This window comes from Theobroma umbraticum, unplaced genomic scaffold (assembly GCF_002168275.2).
Source record: "Theobroma umbraticum cultivar Fairchild unplaced genomic scaffold, ASM216827v3 scaffold_130.0, whole genome shotgun sequence".
NCBI lineage: Eukaryota > Viridiplantae > Streptophyta > Magnoliopsida > Malvales > Malvaceae > Theobroma > Theobroma umbraticum.
In genome coordinates this window covers 4361293-4377941 of record NW_018397264.1, presented here as the reverse complement: position 1 = coordinate 4377941, position 16649 = coordinate 4361293, and the positions used below count along the sequence as shown (strand labels likewise).

The window sequence follows — 16649 nt, the reverse complement described above, 5'->3', positions numbered from 1 at the left end:
TTGTTATAGCAAATTAATTAATTCAATGGACCTTAATTTATCCAATATGATCTAATATTTATTTAAAACTTTATAACAAATTTTAGTGGGCTGACTATAGCAAAATGGATAGGGATTCAATTAAGCAATGCAATTCCATTTTTATAATTGCTTTTTTTCTTCACAGAAAACACCAAACACGTGATGGAATTGCAAGGGAAAAAAAAAAAAGAAAGCAAAATTAATATTGCAAAGAAAAAGTTGGATGCAAGGGGAGCAACAAATTCTTTATCCATAAGATTATCTATCTATCCATCCATCCATTCATCTATATATATATATATATATATATATATATGTCCAAAGGAAAAGGAAAAGTTGAGATATTGCATAAACCCTTCTTTCCTTTTTGAAAATTACAATACAGACATTAAAGTTCCAAATAGTTGATACAACTTGAAAAAGTTCAACCTTGAGGGATTTAACATCTCCTTTGAATTGGATTCTTTTTGTATTTCCTTTTCCATTAAGTATCTGCATTTTTCTTTTCTTTTTCTTTTTTTTTTTTTGCTCTTGTGCAATCCAACAAATCATTCTTGATCTCATCCACAGCGAAGATTGGCGACCAATTACGACATGCCACCTGTTGGAATATTAGGTAAATCCAACAATTTTTCTTTAGGACATTTGCAAAGAAGAAAAAAAGTTGGAAGAATTATTTTTTTGGCATTAGTATTACTTTGAGCAATCTTGGTTGTTAAGGAGTTGGAAATCTTTGGTTTCCATTTGTGTACCCACAAGAAGAGAAAGTTCCACTATCTTTCCCCCACCCAAAGAAAAACTCTGGAAAGCCAATTGGTCATACTACACTTATTGAGGCAGTGTGCAATGCTTTTGGAAAGGAGATGTGGGTTGGGGATGATTGTCTCACTCCTTTGTTAAGTGGGGCTTGTTTGTTTGTTTGTTTTTTTTTTTTTAATTTGTCATGCATACGTGCTTTTTCACAATGAATTTGTAATTTTTATACGTGTAAAGAGAAGGTAGTTGATGGGGAAAAAAAAATTAAATTTCAAGTTAATTTTGGGGGAACAATGAAAATAAGAGAAAAAAAACAATATTGAAATTTAAAGGGCAAATAATGATAAAAGAAGAAGGAGCTGTTTTCGTGGGTCAACCTGGTTGTGGCGTCACCAACAAAAGCAAAGGATCCAGCACCACCACTGTCATGGAAGAAACTTACCCATCATCCTCCATTAGACCCCACCACCACCACCACCACCAATGTTCGAGCCAGCCGCACCCATTCTTTGACACAAATGAGATGAAAGTCCCCTTGCTCCAAGGGACAAACAAATTGACTATTTCACTCTTCAGATATATGGATAATATTGTAGGCCCCTGCTCATGAACAACGCCATGTTTCAATTATTAATATAATGTGTGTGTCAATATCTCCTTGCTTGAAGAAAGAAATTACAGAAAAAAACACAAGTGCTAGCTAGATAGTCATTGTCGGGTGTGTGTGACATTAAGAAAGGAGAAAGTAAAGTTTGATTTGGTTAATTTATAAGAAGATGAAGTATTGCTTGTGTATTTTATGGAATTTTGAACTTGTAAATTTTAAATTTAATACGTCGATTATTATTCGTTATGTTAAAAGTTTAAAATTTGATATTAAATTTATTTTTTTATTTAATACAAATTTATTATAAAAATTAAAAGTAAATTATAAATAAATAAATAAATTTATTGATGTGACAATCTCACTATACAAATAAATAATTTGTTACGTGTTAAGGAAAACGCGTACATGCATGTATAGACACACAAATATATATGTACATGTAAAAAGAAAATGAAATATAGTCAGAATCTCCTCCACTTTTCAAACATGAAAATTAGATTCTCCAATATTTTTGTGGTGGCAAAATCATATGGTCTCATATCTGTGGATAATTCCATATAAAAGCAATTGAACCTCCTTCAATCCTTATTTCCTTTCATTAATGCCATCTATGTCACCCCATTGTCTCTTTCCCTGAGTGCAAATCTCATAAATTGCTTGAGGCTATGGAAAAAGTCATGTTCATTAACGTAGCACTAATCTATATATATATATATATAGAGAGAGAGAGAGAGAGAGAGAGATTTTGGAAGAAAAGAAAAAAATTGGGTTCTTTTAGACTCACACTCAAGTTGAATTATAGCAGGAGAGGCAAAGAAAAAATGGGAAAGAAAGATAAGAACAAATGAAGAATTAAGCTTGGTTTTCAATTAGGACCACTAGAGATTATGAGCTTATCCTTTTTAGATTTTTGTTGGCAGTTCTAAAGGCATGAAATGCTTTGTGTTTTATGTAGCAAAAGGGGCAGTGAAGAGAGAGAGAGAATTTTTTGGTTATATTTGCTTTTGGAAAGAGAAAAGTGAGAAAAGTTAGGCAAGTAGGATCACTTTTTATAGATACTTTTTTAGTTTTTACATTGAGAATATTCAAAAGAATCTAATATTCTTACAAAGCTTATGCCATAATCAAGAAAAAAAAAAAACCTTGGTATCTTCTTGTAAAATCTAAATGAGGTAGCCGAGTAGGATGATCTTTTTAGCCTAGAAAGGAAACTAAAAGAAGATTTGAGGGGAAAAAAATAGTAGAAGAATGGTGAATTCTTTGGTTTTCTTGGCCAGTGTTATCAATCAAGGCAGCCCATCATGGCTTTACTATTTCTTAAATTAAATCAGAAAAATTAACTTCATGAACATTCCATTAGAAAAATAATCAATCAATCAATCAATCAAATAATTTTTAGTTTCAATTCCATAATTTCTTGTAGGCTTTGTTTAATTGAATGAAATTTGTGCAAGAATGTTGCAACAAGAACCCTAAGTTTCCAGATCAATTTAGTCTTTCATTTCTCATTTTGAAAATAAGATGGAACTAATTACAAGTTTATGAAATTGGATAGTTGTTCAAGAAACAAATGGGTTGCCTCCCATTTGTACCCTAAAATCACATGTAGTAAAACAAATAATAATACCACATATTTGGGTTTATCATTATGTCTGATTTATATTGATTTACTGTTTCATAATCAAGCAAATCTCCCAGGATCTGGGTCTTTCACATCTGCAGGATCTCTCTTCTTTTTATTTGCCTTAGAAAAGAGAAAAAGAAGTCCCCACCTCAACCTACATAAAACATCATTCTTTATTTCTTTCATGCACTGTGGTCTCTTCTTATCATGTCAAGGAGTTGAGTGATCAATCAAACAAAGTGTGCTTTTCCTGCTTTCCTCCATGCTGCTTTCTGTTTTTCCTGAAAACCTTCCTCTCTCCATGCATAAAAGGAAAAATATATATATGGCAAAAGTTATATAGCTAACTTTTCATTATATTTTTGACCTCACCAACCAACATAATAAAAATTTCTCCAGAAGAATACCATCAAAGTCGGGGAACAAGAAGAATTTTTATAGAGATATTTTGGGATCTTTTTGACAGAAAACCATGCCAAGACAGGTTCCATCCGGTACATAATTTTGGAAGCAAGAAGACAATTTAAGGGCGGCCCAAACTCAAGCCTGGGTGGCTCAACAGGTCCTTTTGTTCTCTCCTTTCTCCACAAACAATTGCTTTCTTGCTTAGCTAGTGCTTCTTTGACTTCAACAAATAATGATTTCGTTTTAAAGCATGAATGCATAGTTCGAAAACCATGTTTTCATTATTGTTTTATAGCATGGAATAATGGGCAGGTGAAACATCAAGGAATTATAGCAGACTGGGTGCAGGCAATTAAGTTTGTAAAGTCATGAAACATGAAGGATTCAAGTTATGGTAAGCAGATCAAACACAATTATTTCATTTACATGCCTTCGGCTTATTGGTCAGATATATCCATCTTTAGGCCTACCAATAACTTCAAATATCTTTGGACTCCCCCACTCTGCAACAGAAAATAGGAAATATGCAAAGGTTCTTATTCAAGATTCTTTGAAAAATTTTGAATTCATGTACTAGATAAATACAAAGAATTCAAATTGGCTATATGATGTGATGTAAAAAGTGCAATATTCTTTTCTCCTCTCCCGGCGGGGGATGAATCTAGCTACCTCTTGATTATCATTTTGAAAAGAGATGTGTTCAACGGCCGGCATAAATATACGAAGCTATTGAAAACTAATAATGATGTTGTAAGTAAATAATAATACAATTTTTTTAAAACGCAAAGAGTTAATATCTTATCTAACCTAATAATAATAATAATTTTTTTCTTTTAAAAATAACTTTGCCGAATTTAAAAGTACAATAAGCTCCCTTAGAGCCTCATGGGGTTAACCTCAGAATAAAAGAGTAACCACGATTCTTGCAGTACCATGATGGGGAATCTTTGCAACAAGCAAGGAATGAAATTACTCCACAGTGGAAGCCGGAAATTACAAATCAGTTAACATCATCTAATTTGTAAAAGTCTTTTACAAATTTAAAAAAAAATTAACAAAACAATTTTTATGTTATGTTAATATATTGACAAGGGAAATGCATACAGTTATTTTGAAAATTTCTTCTTTGGGCTATTTTTTTTAATTATTAAATAAGCTTCATGGCCTTTAAAATTTGTGCTGCTTAAAACATATTAAAACCAAATGCAATGGGCCATTAAGCTAAAAAATCATATTTGGACCCAACCTAATCAATGGGACCCATTATTTCAAAGCCTATAGCCGAGTTGTGTGGTGGCCTTTCTCGTCTTAGTTTGCTCTTTCTTTCATTTCTACCTTACCATGAAAAGAGTGAACTTTTATTGTCCAAGGTATAATTGAATCGCAGTCTCATGCATCAAACATAACAAGATCCAAGTTCCCTTTGTTTCCTGATAAAAACCATAGAATGCTACAATGTTTGTACCTGCTTTATCCAGGTTGGACTGTACAAGTCATAGTTTCAGCAAAAATTCAAAAAAAAGAAAAAAAGGAAGGTTATATTTCTTTGCTTGAATTTCAGTAACATACATCAGTTTAAAGAAGTGTACGTGACAAAAATGGGAAAAATAAAAAGCATACACAAATGCTTATATTAAATTGCTTTTGCTGAACAACAAGGGCATGATATAGCAGGGAGGAAGATTATACTGCCTGCTACTCAAGCACATATATAACGGAGTGACCACTACAGATTATTGGGGCACCATTCTCACCAAAAATAGAATACAGAAATGGACAGTCCCAATGGAAAGGCATGATTTTTATTTCCATTAGGCACTAACATAAAGATAAGTAAGGTACATACATTTACTTGCCAGGAAATGCAAACCGTATTTGCTCTCTTTGTCGAACTAGAAACTTTTCCTTTGGAGATGATGTCTTCCCTCCGACACCTGCCTGGCGCAGCATCTCTGTAATAGACATTTTGCTTGTTAGACATCTAAAGGGAAATAACTTATCTGAACGTGTATGACCTTTAACCAAACAAGAAACAAGCACAATGTCATATTAGCCATGAGAAAAAACAGAGCAGAGGCCCACTGTTGAACTATTCAAACATGATTAAGTCATGGGAAAACATGATTAAGTTATGCCAAACACAAGAACTAAACTATTATGAACTCATCATTCCCTCGTTTAGCAAGCAGCATTAACCCTTATCATTACCTCTCCATGTATGATGATGCAAAAGTTAAGAAAGTGCTAACTTCAGTTTTAAGTTTCAAACACTGTGACCACATCTCTTAATAAGCTTAAATGAACTTGAAATAATGTACAGAGAAATAGAACTTGCCTCTCTTCCTTTCAAGCTCTTGATCAAGCTCTTCTTTCCATCTCTTTTGTCTCTCGGAAAAGCTCATGCTGCAATGTCGTTCTCAGATTAGAGAATAGGAGAGAAGCATTTTTGCAAGTGGGAGATAAGCTGAATCAGATCTAAAAGAAGTATTAACAAACCTAGGACTAATTGTCTCCTGCTGAGCATTGAGAAGCCCATTCCATTCCCCAACAGGAGGTGGCTGAATTTCTTGCAGAGTCCGATCATGAACAGCAGCATTCTTTGACAAATGATTGGTATGACTCTTTGGGCTAGCTATGTTGGCAGCATCAGCAACTGCAGAGAGTCTTCTGCTAGGCAGCCGCTTAGGTGACCTGCTTTTAGGAGGTAATTTCAAAACATTTTCACCGTTTGCAGTTCCAACAGGAGTTGGAGGACCGCCATTCAACGTGTTGTAAAACTCTTCATATAAAGGAGATTGCAGCTTCTTAAGTTCTAGAGCCTGATTAAAGGAAAGTACTGAATTAGCTTCTATCACACAAGATCTCAGGGCAACACAAAAAAATTTAACTGTTACTCATTCATAAAGGGAAGATTATTGTATTTCTAAAAAAAGTACCTTTTCATCCAGGAAAGCTCTAATTTTTGACTCTGTAACTTCTTCTTCATCATCAACTGCTGATGGTCCACGTGGAAAACTAAAATCATTCTCCACCTTACCAGACATTTCAGGACTGCCGGCAGCTTCTACCGTTTCACCCAAAGACATGTTTACTCCACTTCTCCGTAGCTCTGAGCTTCCATCTAATTTGCATGACCAGTCTTCCATGGGTTCACACATAGGATTAAAACTCTGCAAATAAATAATTAAGCATTTTTATTAAGCACATTATAAGCATCTAAACAAGAATATGTAGTTCAAGAGCAGATGATTACTTTATTCAAGTCAGTGGATGCTAAAATAGACTTGAACTTTACTGAAGCACCAAAGTCAACATCATCTTTGTCATCTAACTGACACATGTCATCATCACAGTTGCTTGCCCTCCAATAGGACCCTGGTTCTGATAATTTCCCAGAATATACTGTAGAGCACCTCACACTACCCATTTCACAAACGTCCTTTAAGCCTGTGCAGGTTGACCTGATCTCCGAATTTATGCTGTGACTCAATATAATTTCAAGCGTAAAATTTAACCTTAAAAAAAAAAGAAAATAAGAAATATATATAATCCATGAAGTGGAGACACATACGAGCTCCTCAGGTTTATCCCAGATGCAATCACCAGATTTCCAGGCTCCTGATAAATTGATAAAGAAAGGATAAAAGAATAGAAAGATAAAACTAATAAAGCTGAATGCAATCAGATTTACCATAATTGAGTTGCGAAACAACAGATGAGGTTCCTGATAATTTCCAGTGACAAAAGGATGCTGCATATATTTAGATAAAGACAATAAATCATGAGTTAGCAAAATTTAACATTTGTAATCATATCCATGGCTACATGCATGTATTATAACAGTTTAAGACTATTCTATGAAGAATTCAGGCAAAAAATGGTCAATGATTTGAAATTACCTGCAGCAAGTCTGATGCACTAGGTCTTAATCCTGGTTCACTGGCACCAAAATGATGAGTGTAAGAGCTACTTGTACAAAATTGCAACTATTAAAAATAACTTCACAAAAACTTATTGAAGTTTACATATCAGAAAATTCCATATAAACATTCAACTACTTTATTGGCCTTTTCAAGAAACAAAGGATGGATAAAGAAAACACAAAACTGTAAGAAACTAGACCAAAGGATATCAAGAATGTACCCCTGCAGGCATTTTAACAAAAAGTCCTTTGCCGCAAAGGAGAGATGATCAGGGATTGGTGGATGAGATTTAGTTGTCCCAATATGGAAGAGAGCAGCAACCTGAAAGAGACACCAGTTCAGTCTTTAAGCTAAGGAAATTACATGCCAAATCCAGTCTACAATTAGATCATTCTAATATTTTTTTTGTTAAGTTAGATCATTCTAATATATCATACTTATGAAGGCTTTCTAGCAGCTTCAAGTGCTTACCTCCTGAAATTGGCTCCATGGGGGCTTTCCAGTAGCCATCTCAATCACAGTACATCCAACACTCCATATATCAGCAGAGCTAAGAAAGTGAAGTCCAAAATAAATAAGTTCCTAAGATCAGATAGCAAGCACTACAAGCATGAAACTCTATTTTATTCTTTTGAGGAAGAGGAAGCAAACATATGCTGCACCACTATATGTTCTAGATCGGGAGCAAGAGATTTTTGAAATAATTTATCTTAAGCTGCTTATATTGTATACCCATTTCTGTTTTAGAAAATAAAAATTTTTCAATACATGAAAAAGATTCTAGCAGCTGATCCCTCAGACCTTTTCGTTGGTAAAAGTCAAAAGAGAATTTTTTTTAGAGGGGAAAAAACAAAAAACCATGATCATAAAAAACATAAACATTCGAATATACCAGTATAAAAACAAATTTTAAAAAGTGTGATCTATAAGAACGAAGTTACATAATTTTCTTACAAGCTATGCCCAGTTTGACGAACAACTTCAGGAGCCATCCAATGTACAGTTCCCTTCATTGACTTGGCACCATTTATTGTGGCCTGAAGAAACAGAAAGTCATCACTCTAAAGACAAAATAAGAAACTTTAAAGATAAGGATACAAAAGAAAGAAAAATAGTTTTTTTACCAGCTCAACAACTTTCTTCGATGCACCAAAGTCTGCAAGTTTGATGCATCCCTTGTTATCCACAAGAATGTTTGCCCCCTGAATGTATAGCTCAACATCAAATCAAACACACTCAAGCAAACACACAACAATTTTCTATGAGAAAAAATCAAGTACCTTGATGTCCCTATGCACAATTCTATTCTCGTGAAGATATTCCAGTCCCAATAAAAGTTGTTTTGTATACATTCTTACAACCTGTTGTTTAGCAAATAAATACTAAAATTAAGATCATGAGCTCATGGAAAAGGTGAACGCCAGACATTCTAAAATTTTAAGCACAAAAACAATAACTTACAGGTTCAGGGAAAGATTCAAACTTTCCCAAAAGTGAGGAAATGGATCCACCTGGTACAAACTCCAATAAAATATTCAACGAATCATCCTCTCTTGCAGTGCCCAAATATCTCTAGCAAGAAAAGAAAGAAGAAAATAATAGTTTATGAATAAACCACATAAAAATTCAAATAAAATTACAAAAATCATACTTACAACTATATTTGGATGTGAAAGATTCTGTAGTAGCTTCACTTCTTCTTCTAGCTCTCTAATATGGGCCTATCCAAAATCAATTCAGTTAAAAGACAAAAATAGTTACTAATTATTCATAAGTTGATAGTTTTAAATTCATTTTTAGAAAAATAATTGACAAAAAACCGTTTTGTTACCTGCGTTTTCGCCTTCGAAGCATTTGCAGCTATCAAAACCTGCATCCACAAAAATAAATAAAAATCAAAATAGAATAATTTTTAAACAAAAACCAAAACGATTGCCCTCTCAATTGAAAGTAACTGACTTGTTTAACTGCTAGTAACTCGCCCGTGTCAAGATTCATGCCCATATAAACGCGACCAAACGCGCCACAACCAATCAACTCGCCTTTCCGCCACCGGATAGACGGAGCATCAGTTTTTTTAACAGGCGGAAGGGCGGGCGGCTCCGGCGGCTTAGCGAACAAGCCGATTCGCGATCTACGAATGCTGGCGCCGATCTTCTCAACAAAGCCTCCAAGTCCTCCACCGGCATCGTCGCCAGACGTCGAAGACCGAAAGACTAAGGATCGGCGAACCGATCCAACAAAATCCTGCATTAGAGTTAAAGAATCTTCGCTTTTTCTTAGATTTGTTTGTTTAACGATATCGATTTGTTAGGGCTTGCGAGAGAGAGAGAGAGAAGGAGAAGGAGAAGGAGATGGAGGAAAGAGTGAGAGTGATCAATTTGAAATGAGAGGGAAAAAGGAGGACAGCGAAGAGTTTTTCCTTTTTTTTTTTTATTTTGAAAAAAAAAAGAAGAAATGTGTAAAATGATGGCTTTGCGTTGAACCGCTAAAAATAATTTTTTTCAAAATTTTTGGGTTAATGGCTTTTTTATGTTACTGACCGTTAAGTTTGGTTGTCGTATGAAAGAGACGGACATATTTAACGTTTCATTAAACAAATGAAAATAATCATTTTGGACTTTTAAGTTATAAGTTCATGGGCTGGGCGGCCCAATTCTGGATTAATCATACTAAAATATTTTGTAATGATACTATTTAATTTATAATTCAAAAACAAACCTAAAAAATGTGACTAAAAAATAAGAAAATATTTTATTATGTTATAATCTAAAATTCAAGCTTAATGAGTTTGGATTAGCTCTTTAGCGGGTTATGCCTAAATTAGGTTCAAATCATTAACATCTCTACTTTCTAAGAAGAGGTATGAATTCATATATGGGATTTAAATATATAATTTAAATCAACAAAAATACTATTATTAGAATTAAGGCAATAGTCTCTTTTTATAATTTTTTATGTCTTTCAATTTTCTGTTAATAGAGATAAGTGAATAAAAATTTTAACCTACAAACTATTAAAATTAGTACTTTTAGTGTTTTATTCTTTTTATGTGAATCTAAACATATTTATCGTGTAAAATTGATCCTCACAATAATATTTTTCTTTCTTTATCAATAATTAATGGAGGGTTTGAAAATTTGAAATTAAAAAATTAAGAAAAAGAATTTATTTGATTAAAAAAATAAAATCTTTTTATATAATTCGAAATTTAATAAAAAAATTTCATACATATTATTTTTTTCACAGAAAAACAGGCGATCGCGACCGTAAGATGGGTATCCACCGATACGGCAAACGGAACCAAACAAGATGGCGTAAGCCCAGGGGCCAACACCGTTGCAAGACAAAATCCTAAAAGAAGAGATGAAAAGAGAAGCCCGTACACGTTTCGACTCCTGAGATGAGTACTTATTTTCTCCCCCAACGAGGTCTTCCATATTCTTATTTTCTCTCCGCGGCGTCAACGTCACTGTCGCATTTCCCTTCCCGACATCCATTTCCTTTCTTTCACACTTGTTCAACCTCTTTGTAAGCATATTTTATTTATTTAATCACTCCCTATCTCCCAAAATCTTGGATTAGATATTTCCATCGAAGAAGAAGGATTGTGGAGTTTTTGATGATAGGAAGATAAGATGGCGTTTGATCTAGAGTCTTTGGCGGAGGCAACGTCCGGAGCCATTGGAGCTCTGGTTAGCACCACAATCTTATACCCTCTTGACACTTGTAAAAGCAAGTATCAAGCTGAAGTTAGAGCTCACCATCAACAAAAATACAGGTCCAACAATCAACAATTTTTGGAAATTTTTTCACCCCTTCTCCAGGGTCCCACTTGAAATTTTTAGATATTTTATTTATAACCTTTTAATGTTTTCAGCTTTACTTTGATTTTTTTTTCTTGTCAGTGTAAAGTGGACTGATTTATGATTGTATGTGAATTTCTTGGAGAGTAATGATTTTATGGCCTTATAAGATGACCAAGAAACTTAAATTATGATCATTGGAAACTAAGGGCAGGGTTTTTCTTGTTTCCTTTTTTTTTTTTTTGGGAAATTTATTTGATTTTAACTGTATCAAATGGTCAAAAGGAGTCGATCTTTTTTATTATGAAATGCTTGCAAAGCGAACTTAAGTAGTCATACTTAACAGAGAAATTTTGTATATCTGTTTGTCTTATTTGCCTTTTCAATTAATGAGTCAAAAAGTTGAGGTTGCTGTGATGGATTAAGAGTGAGTCATTTGTTTGATTATGTCACATAAAGAACTTATCATATGATTTTTATATGTTGAAGATCAAAATAATTGATTTTTATATTAAAATGTGTTCAAAACCAAAGGACTGTTTTGTTCAGTGTTGACATATGCCTTGGCTCGTGCAGGAACATTTCTGATGTTCTGTGGGAAGCAATTTCTACCGGTCAAGTTCTTTCACTATGGCAGGGCCTTGGAACAAAAAATCTGCAGTCCTTTATTTCACAGTTTATCTACTTTTATGGATACAGCTTCTTTAAAAGGCTGTACTTGCAGAAAAGTGGGAGCAAGACCATTGGTACAAAGGCAAACTTGATTGTTGCTGCTGCTGCCGGGGCTTGTACTGTTATAATTACACAGGTAGTGATTTTTTTAGTATTTTTTTACCTTTTTTATTATCAGAATACAATTTTTTTTTCCTAGGGAGTTTGGTTTGCACGTGTCCTGCATATTATGTGGTGTTAAAAGTTCATTTGGCTGAGCAATTTAAGGTCTTTGTATTGTTAGATTCATTGATAACCATGATTACCGTGCATGGAATCTTGTTCAAATATTAGATGGAAGTAAATATTGCAGTCATTTTTTTCTTTCTGAGGTTGGAAATCAAAAACTTGTTGTTTAGAATGGAATCATAGCTAGAAAAAGAAAAAATCGTTTAAAAGTCAATAATAAATTCAAACATTCACTTTTCTTGAAATCAAGAGGAAAAGTAAAAGGGATAATGCATATCAGCCAGAATAGATTCTTTTGCTATAATGAAGGGGATATTTTACTTATTACCTTGCAGTATTCAGGTTCACCCCTGTATCCATTAGAGTTCCCTTGCCATCCCTATTGAAATGAGCATTGCGATTTGTGTTACCATTAGATATTGGAATCTAACTTTACTGTACCAGCCCTTGGACACAGCATCCTCAAGGATGCAGACAAGTGAATTTGGGAAATCCAAAGGACTCTGGAAGACACTTTCAGAGGGCTCTTGGCATGAGGCATTTGATGGTCTTGGCATATCTCTTCTCTTGACTTCAAATCCATCTATTCAGGTACTTGACTCTGCCTTCAGCTATATAGGTTGTATGAATAGCAAGTGTGTTGAGTGTAGTTGAATTATTGATCTGTTTTGAGATCCAAAAGATGATATTATGCTAGTGTAGTTTTGGTTTATGAGTTGATGGAGCATCTTGCCACCTGAGATTCTTAACAGTTTGGGGACTGGGGAACAGGCCCCATCTGGGCAAATATGCAATTACAATGTTTTAATGTTTAGATTTTATATCCTTATTCCTATACAGCACCGCAGTTGACGTTTTGCTCGGATGCGCTAAGCTGAAAATAGGTCTCTTTTATTTTGTGCAGTATACTTCATTTGATCAATTGAAACAACGACTACTTAAGAGGCAGCTAAAGGAGAAAACAGGTACGGAGCCATCCCCAGTGGCTCTTTCAGCCTTTTCTGCATTTGTACTGGGTGCAGTCTCAAAGTGTATTGCAACATTCTTAACTTACCCAGCTATCAGGTATTTAGCCAATTGTATCTGGCCTCCACTGCAAGCAGTTCACTAGTAATTTTATTAGGTTTTTTCTATTATTTTGGAAATTCATTGATAGAAATGAAGCTTCCATTTTCTTTTGTTTCTAATGATATTTGAAATTCAAGTAGCATGATGCAAAGCCCAAAATGCTAGACCTCCTTACCTAGTGATTTAACAACTTTGTTGACAAAGTTAGTGTATGAATATTGGACAGGTGTAAGGTCATGATTCAGGCTGCAGAGTATGATGATGATGATGATGATGATGATGATGAAACCAAGACAGCCCAATTAAAGCATCAAAAGACGGCTTCAGGTGTTCTTTATTCCATTTGGAGAAGAGAAGGCCTGCTGGGTTTTTACAAAGGATTAGAAGCCCAGATCCTGAAGACTGTGCTAAGCTCGGCATTGCTTCTAATGATAAAGGAGAAGATCTCAAAGACCACATGGGTTCTAATGCTTGCACTGAGAAGGTATCTGTTTATGACCCTCACCAGATTAAAGAGTGCTTAATGAAAGCAAGAATTCTAGCATAGCATTCTTGGCTTCAAAGTTCATCCACCTTGAGGAGGAATTTTGAGCAAAAGCTATCCCTTTTGGTGGGCACGGGAGGGCAACTTTTGTTCCTGCAGATGGAAGATTCATTTTGAAACAACAATAAATTTGTTCTATTCCTTAATGACACTGTTAGATCTGTACCATCCTGAAAGTAAAATTCTTTCACATGGCTTCAGCAGCTACCATTGGAATATATTATATTTTACAACCAGTGATCAAGTTATATGTGGGCAGCTTGCCAATCTATGTGTTGGATGGATGGGGTTGGATTTATTTGTCAGCTTTCGCTTTCTATCATATACACCGACCAGCTGCTGGCACCTTTTCCCCAGAATCCAGAGTTCAAGAAAGTGCAAGGTTCCTACTTCCTACCAAGTAAATAAGCAGGTTGGGGAAAGGAGATAAAGAAAGAAAGAAAGGCAGAAGTGAACAATTTTATACGTTTGCTAAAGCATTGACAAGCTGTAGGTTTCACTTTCTTTACTTTCATAACAGCATAAATACAAGAGAGATAAGTACAGAGATAGACAAGGCTTTGAGCATTTCCATCTTAAACCACGTTGACGGAAACAAGTAGAAGGCCAACAACACTTGCATACATGCACATGCAAGTGAGGTTTGAATGTTGCTCTATTAAGGAAGGAATGTAACACCACCCATGTAGGGAATTAACACTTGCGGAATCTCCACGCCATTCTCCTTCTGGTAATTTTCCAAGATGCAACACATTGTTCTCTCAATTGCTGTAAGGGTAGAGTTCAGCGTGTGAACATACTGTTTTGCTTGGCCATTGCTCTGCAACAGAAATTGATTACAACAATTAAGTGGTGAGTATCTGGTGTATATGATAGACGCCAAGTGTTAGCAAGAAGATCAACGTTTTGGGATCCATAACGAATTTCCAATATCCTCAACTGGTAGTCCGTACAGTTTGAGCAGGGCACCAGTTCCCTATAGGTCTTTGATGCAGGGGACCATCCTTCCAAGTCATACTTCTTGGCAGCTGCATCCTTTAATTTACCAGACACCACTGCCACAACTTGGTCAGGGTTTTTTAGCTGGAAAGGACAAAATCAATCACTCGGTCCTTCCTAAGAAAAATATAAAATCGTTCAGCAGACAAGCAAATGAATAATTTCAAATGAAAGAATATGCATCAGTAATGGAGTAAAATAATGTTTCTGGCTGCCTTAGTTATCACAACTATGAAGTCAGAACACTTCCACTGTTGCTGGCATGATGATTCTCATTATGTTCAGAATAAAAGGATTTAATAGTCCAGCATGTAGCTCAAAATGGAGAACAACGGCGAAGAGATTTGATAGACCTATGTAGAGGGGACTGGTCCGTAGCCAAGAATTTATCTGATAGGAGGGTGATGGCTGGGGCTTAAGTGAGGAAAGGAACAAGATGGGTGCATGATGCAGTTTGGGAAACAGAATGTTTATACCTCCTGGTAAAACTTCTCAGAAGTTCTGATCATCTCCTCAAGCATCTTCCAAGAATCATTCCCATTGGGCCTGGTTATACAAAACTGATCCACTTTCTCAAATTGATGAACTCAAAATATTCCTAGAGTATACTTTCCATGTGAACCAGCTTCTTTCTGGAAACAAGTAGAATATCCAGCATATCTAGTGAAAATCCAAATTCTATCAGCTATCGACTAGAAATCGTGCAATTACTTACAAACAAGACAGCAAGATGTTTCGCTTGACCTTATTGGCTATTGCTTAGGTTGTGTCCAATCATCTTGATGATAAGCACACAATGGCTGCTCAGACGTTGCTATCAGGTATATTTCATCTCCCTCGCTGGTTTCCTGATGAAAATAATATGTCCCAATCACATTAAGCCAGAAAAATAGAGCAGGTGTAAAAGGTTCGAATGCTGTATCTTTAAAATTGCCATCTGGTCTGATGATAAAGCTCATAATCCATTGTTTGGTCATGCTGGGGTTGGATCCTCTGCAAGGAAACCAACCTTCATAACAATGTGACATCCTAGCCCCAAGCTACATAATCATATAATATCATACATAGTAATGTTCTTCCTTGTGATCAAAAGAGAAACATGCTGCACTTTCTACATAGAAATAAAATGGCCCCAAAACGGTACAAGTGAGTTTGGAAATAGGAGATTTAAAAAGATAATTTTATCAGAAGGCACAACATTTTCTACCTAAAGAAGCAGCAGTGTGGTAACAGCTCTCCTCTTGGTACTACCATTTTTTTTTTTTTGAAAGTTGTTTATTTCAGAGCAGAGGATACCGAAAATTCACCTCTGGGAAAAGTACAAACTTGATTAAGGTCTGTAACTCACCTATTTGGGGTTGACAGTCCTTAATCATCACAGCACCAACCACCAAAGTCTTATAAATGATCACTGATCACACATAGCCTGCAAGTAACCCTCCTCAGAAAAAACAACAAAGCCCACCTCATACCTTTCCAGAAAGCAAAAACAAAAGCATATCCCGCCACCATCATAACATATCATTTTATCAGCTGACAGCTGTGATTGACTTTTATGTTGTGTTCAAAACAAGTATGATTGCTTTAAGTGGTAAACCAGGATGGAAGTTAAACAGTTTCCTGATCCAGGACTAGGAATGAAAGTAGAATCAATGAACATATTTAACAGAAATCAAAATTTTTAAATATCAAAATGATTTCTAAAACACGCCATCAATCCTGTCTACTTGCATTGCCAGTAAACACAAAGACAACGTTGGTGAAACTATTCAAGACTAGCAGATTTTTCAAGTATTACCTTGCAAAGCTCTTCATGAAATTGAGATAATTGAGCACACTTTGCCATAACATCCTTTCTCATGAAGAATGGAGTCTGCATTAATGTATAACCTCTTCTTCTTAAAAATGACAAACCATAGTTTATCAGAGCCTGATTAAGAACACCTGCTCCTTTCAAGAAGAAGCCTCTGCCTCCAGCAATAGTAGCACCTGCAAA

At 35.1% G+C, this 16649-nt stretch overlaps 2 protein-coding genes and 1 pseudogene across 4 annotated transcripts; 1 reads left to right on the top strand and 2 right to left on the bottom strand.

The window, feature by feature from the left end:
• Positions 1 to 4948: 4948 nt before the first annotated feature.
• NP3 (NPK1-related protein kinase 3) lies at positions 4949 to 9797 on the bottom strand. Of its 2 annotated transcripts, none has more exons than XM_021434886.2 (17): positions 9296 to 9797; positions 9168 to 9206; positions 8992 to 9057; positions 8798 to 8908; positions 8617 to 8697; positions 8461 to 8538; positions 8291 to 8373; positions 7808 to 7886; positions 7557 to 7657; positions 7313 to 7352; positions 7105 to 7164; positions 6985 to 7031; positions 6667 to 6874; positions 6350 to 6583; positions 5910 to 6232; positions 5749 to 5816; positions 4949 to 5365 (listed from the first exon to the last, which is right to left on the bottom strand). In XM_021434886.2, the coding sequence occupies exons 1-17, from the start codon at positions 9587 to 9589 to the stop codon at positions 5262 to 5264; spliced, it is 2016 nt and encodes a 671-aa protein (XP_021290561.1). In that variant the 5' UTR covers positions 9590 to 9797; the 3' UTR covers positions 4949 to 5261. The 2 variants fall into 2 exon arrangements, with proteins under 2 accessions (XP_021290561.1, XP_021290560.1); XM_021434885.2 differs by having other exon boundaries at positions 6667 to 6892; positions 9296 to 9796.
• Positions 9798 to 10586: 789 nt separating this feature from the next.
• LOC110421097 (peroxisomal adenine nucleotide carrier 1-like) lies at positions 10587 to 13880 on the top strand. Its single transcript, XM_021434569.2, has 5 exons — positions 10587 to 11117; positions 11719 to 11950; positions 12487 to 12633; positions 12947 to 13107; positions 13337 to 13880. Exons 1-5 carry the CDS (start codon positions 10975 to 10977, stop codon positions 13632 to 13634), a joined length of 981 nt encoding a protein of 326 aa, XP_021290244.1. The 5' UTR covers positions 10587 to 10974; the 3' UTR covers positions 13635 to 13880.
• Positions 13881 to 15123: 1243 nt separating this feature from the next.
• LOC110421099 (serine--tRNA ligase-like) lies at positions 15124 to 16649 on the bottom strand (annotated as a pseudogene). The gene is made up of 3 exons (XR_016351530.1): positions 16452 to 16649; positions 15398 to 15501; positions 15124 to 15313 (listed from the first exon to the last, which is right to left on the bottom strand). The product of XR_016351530.1 is annotated as a serine--tRNA ligase-like (transcript).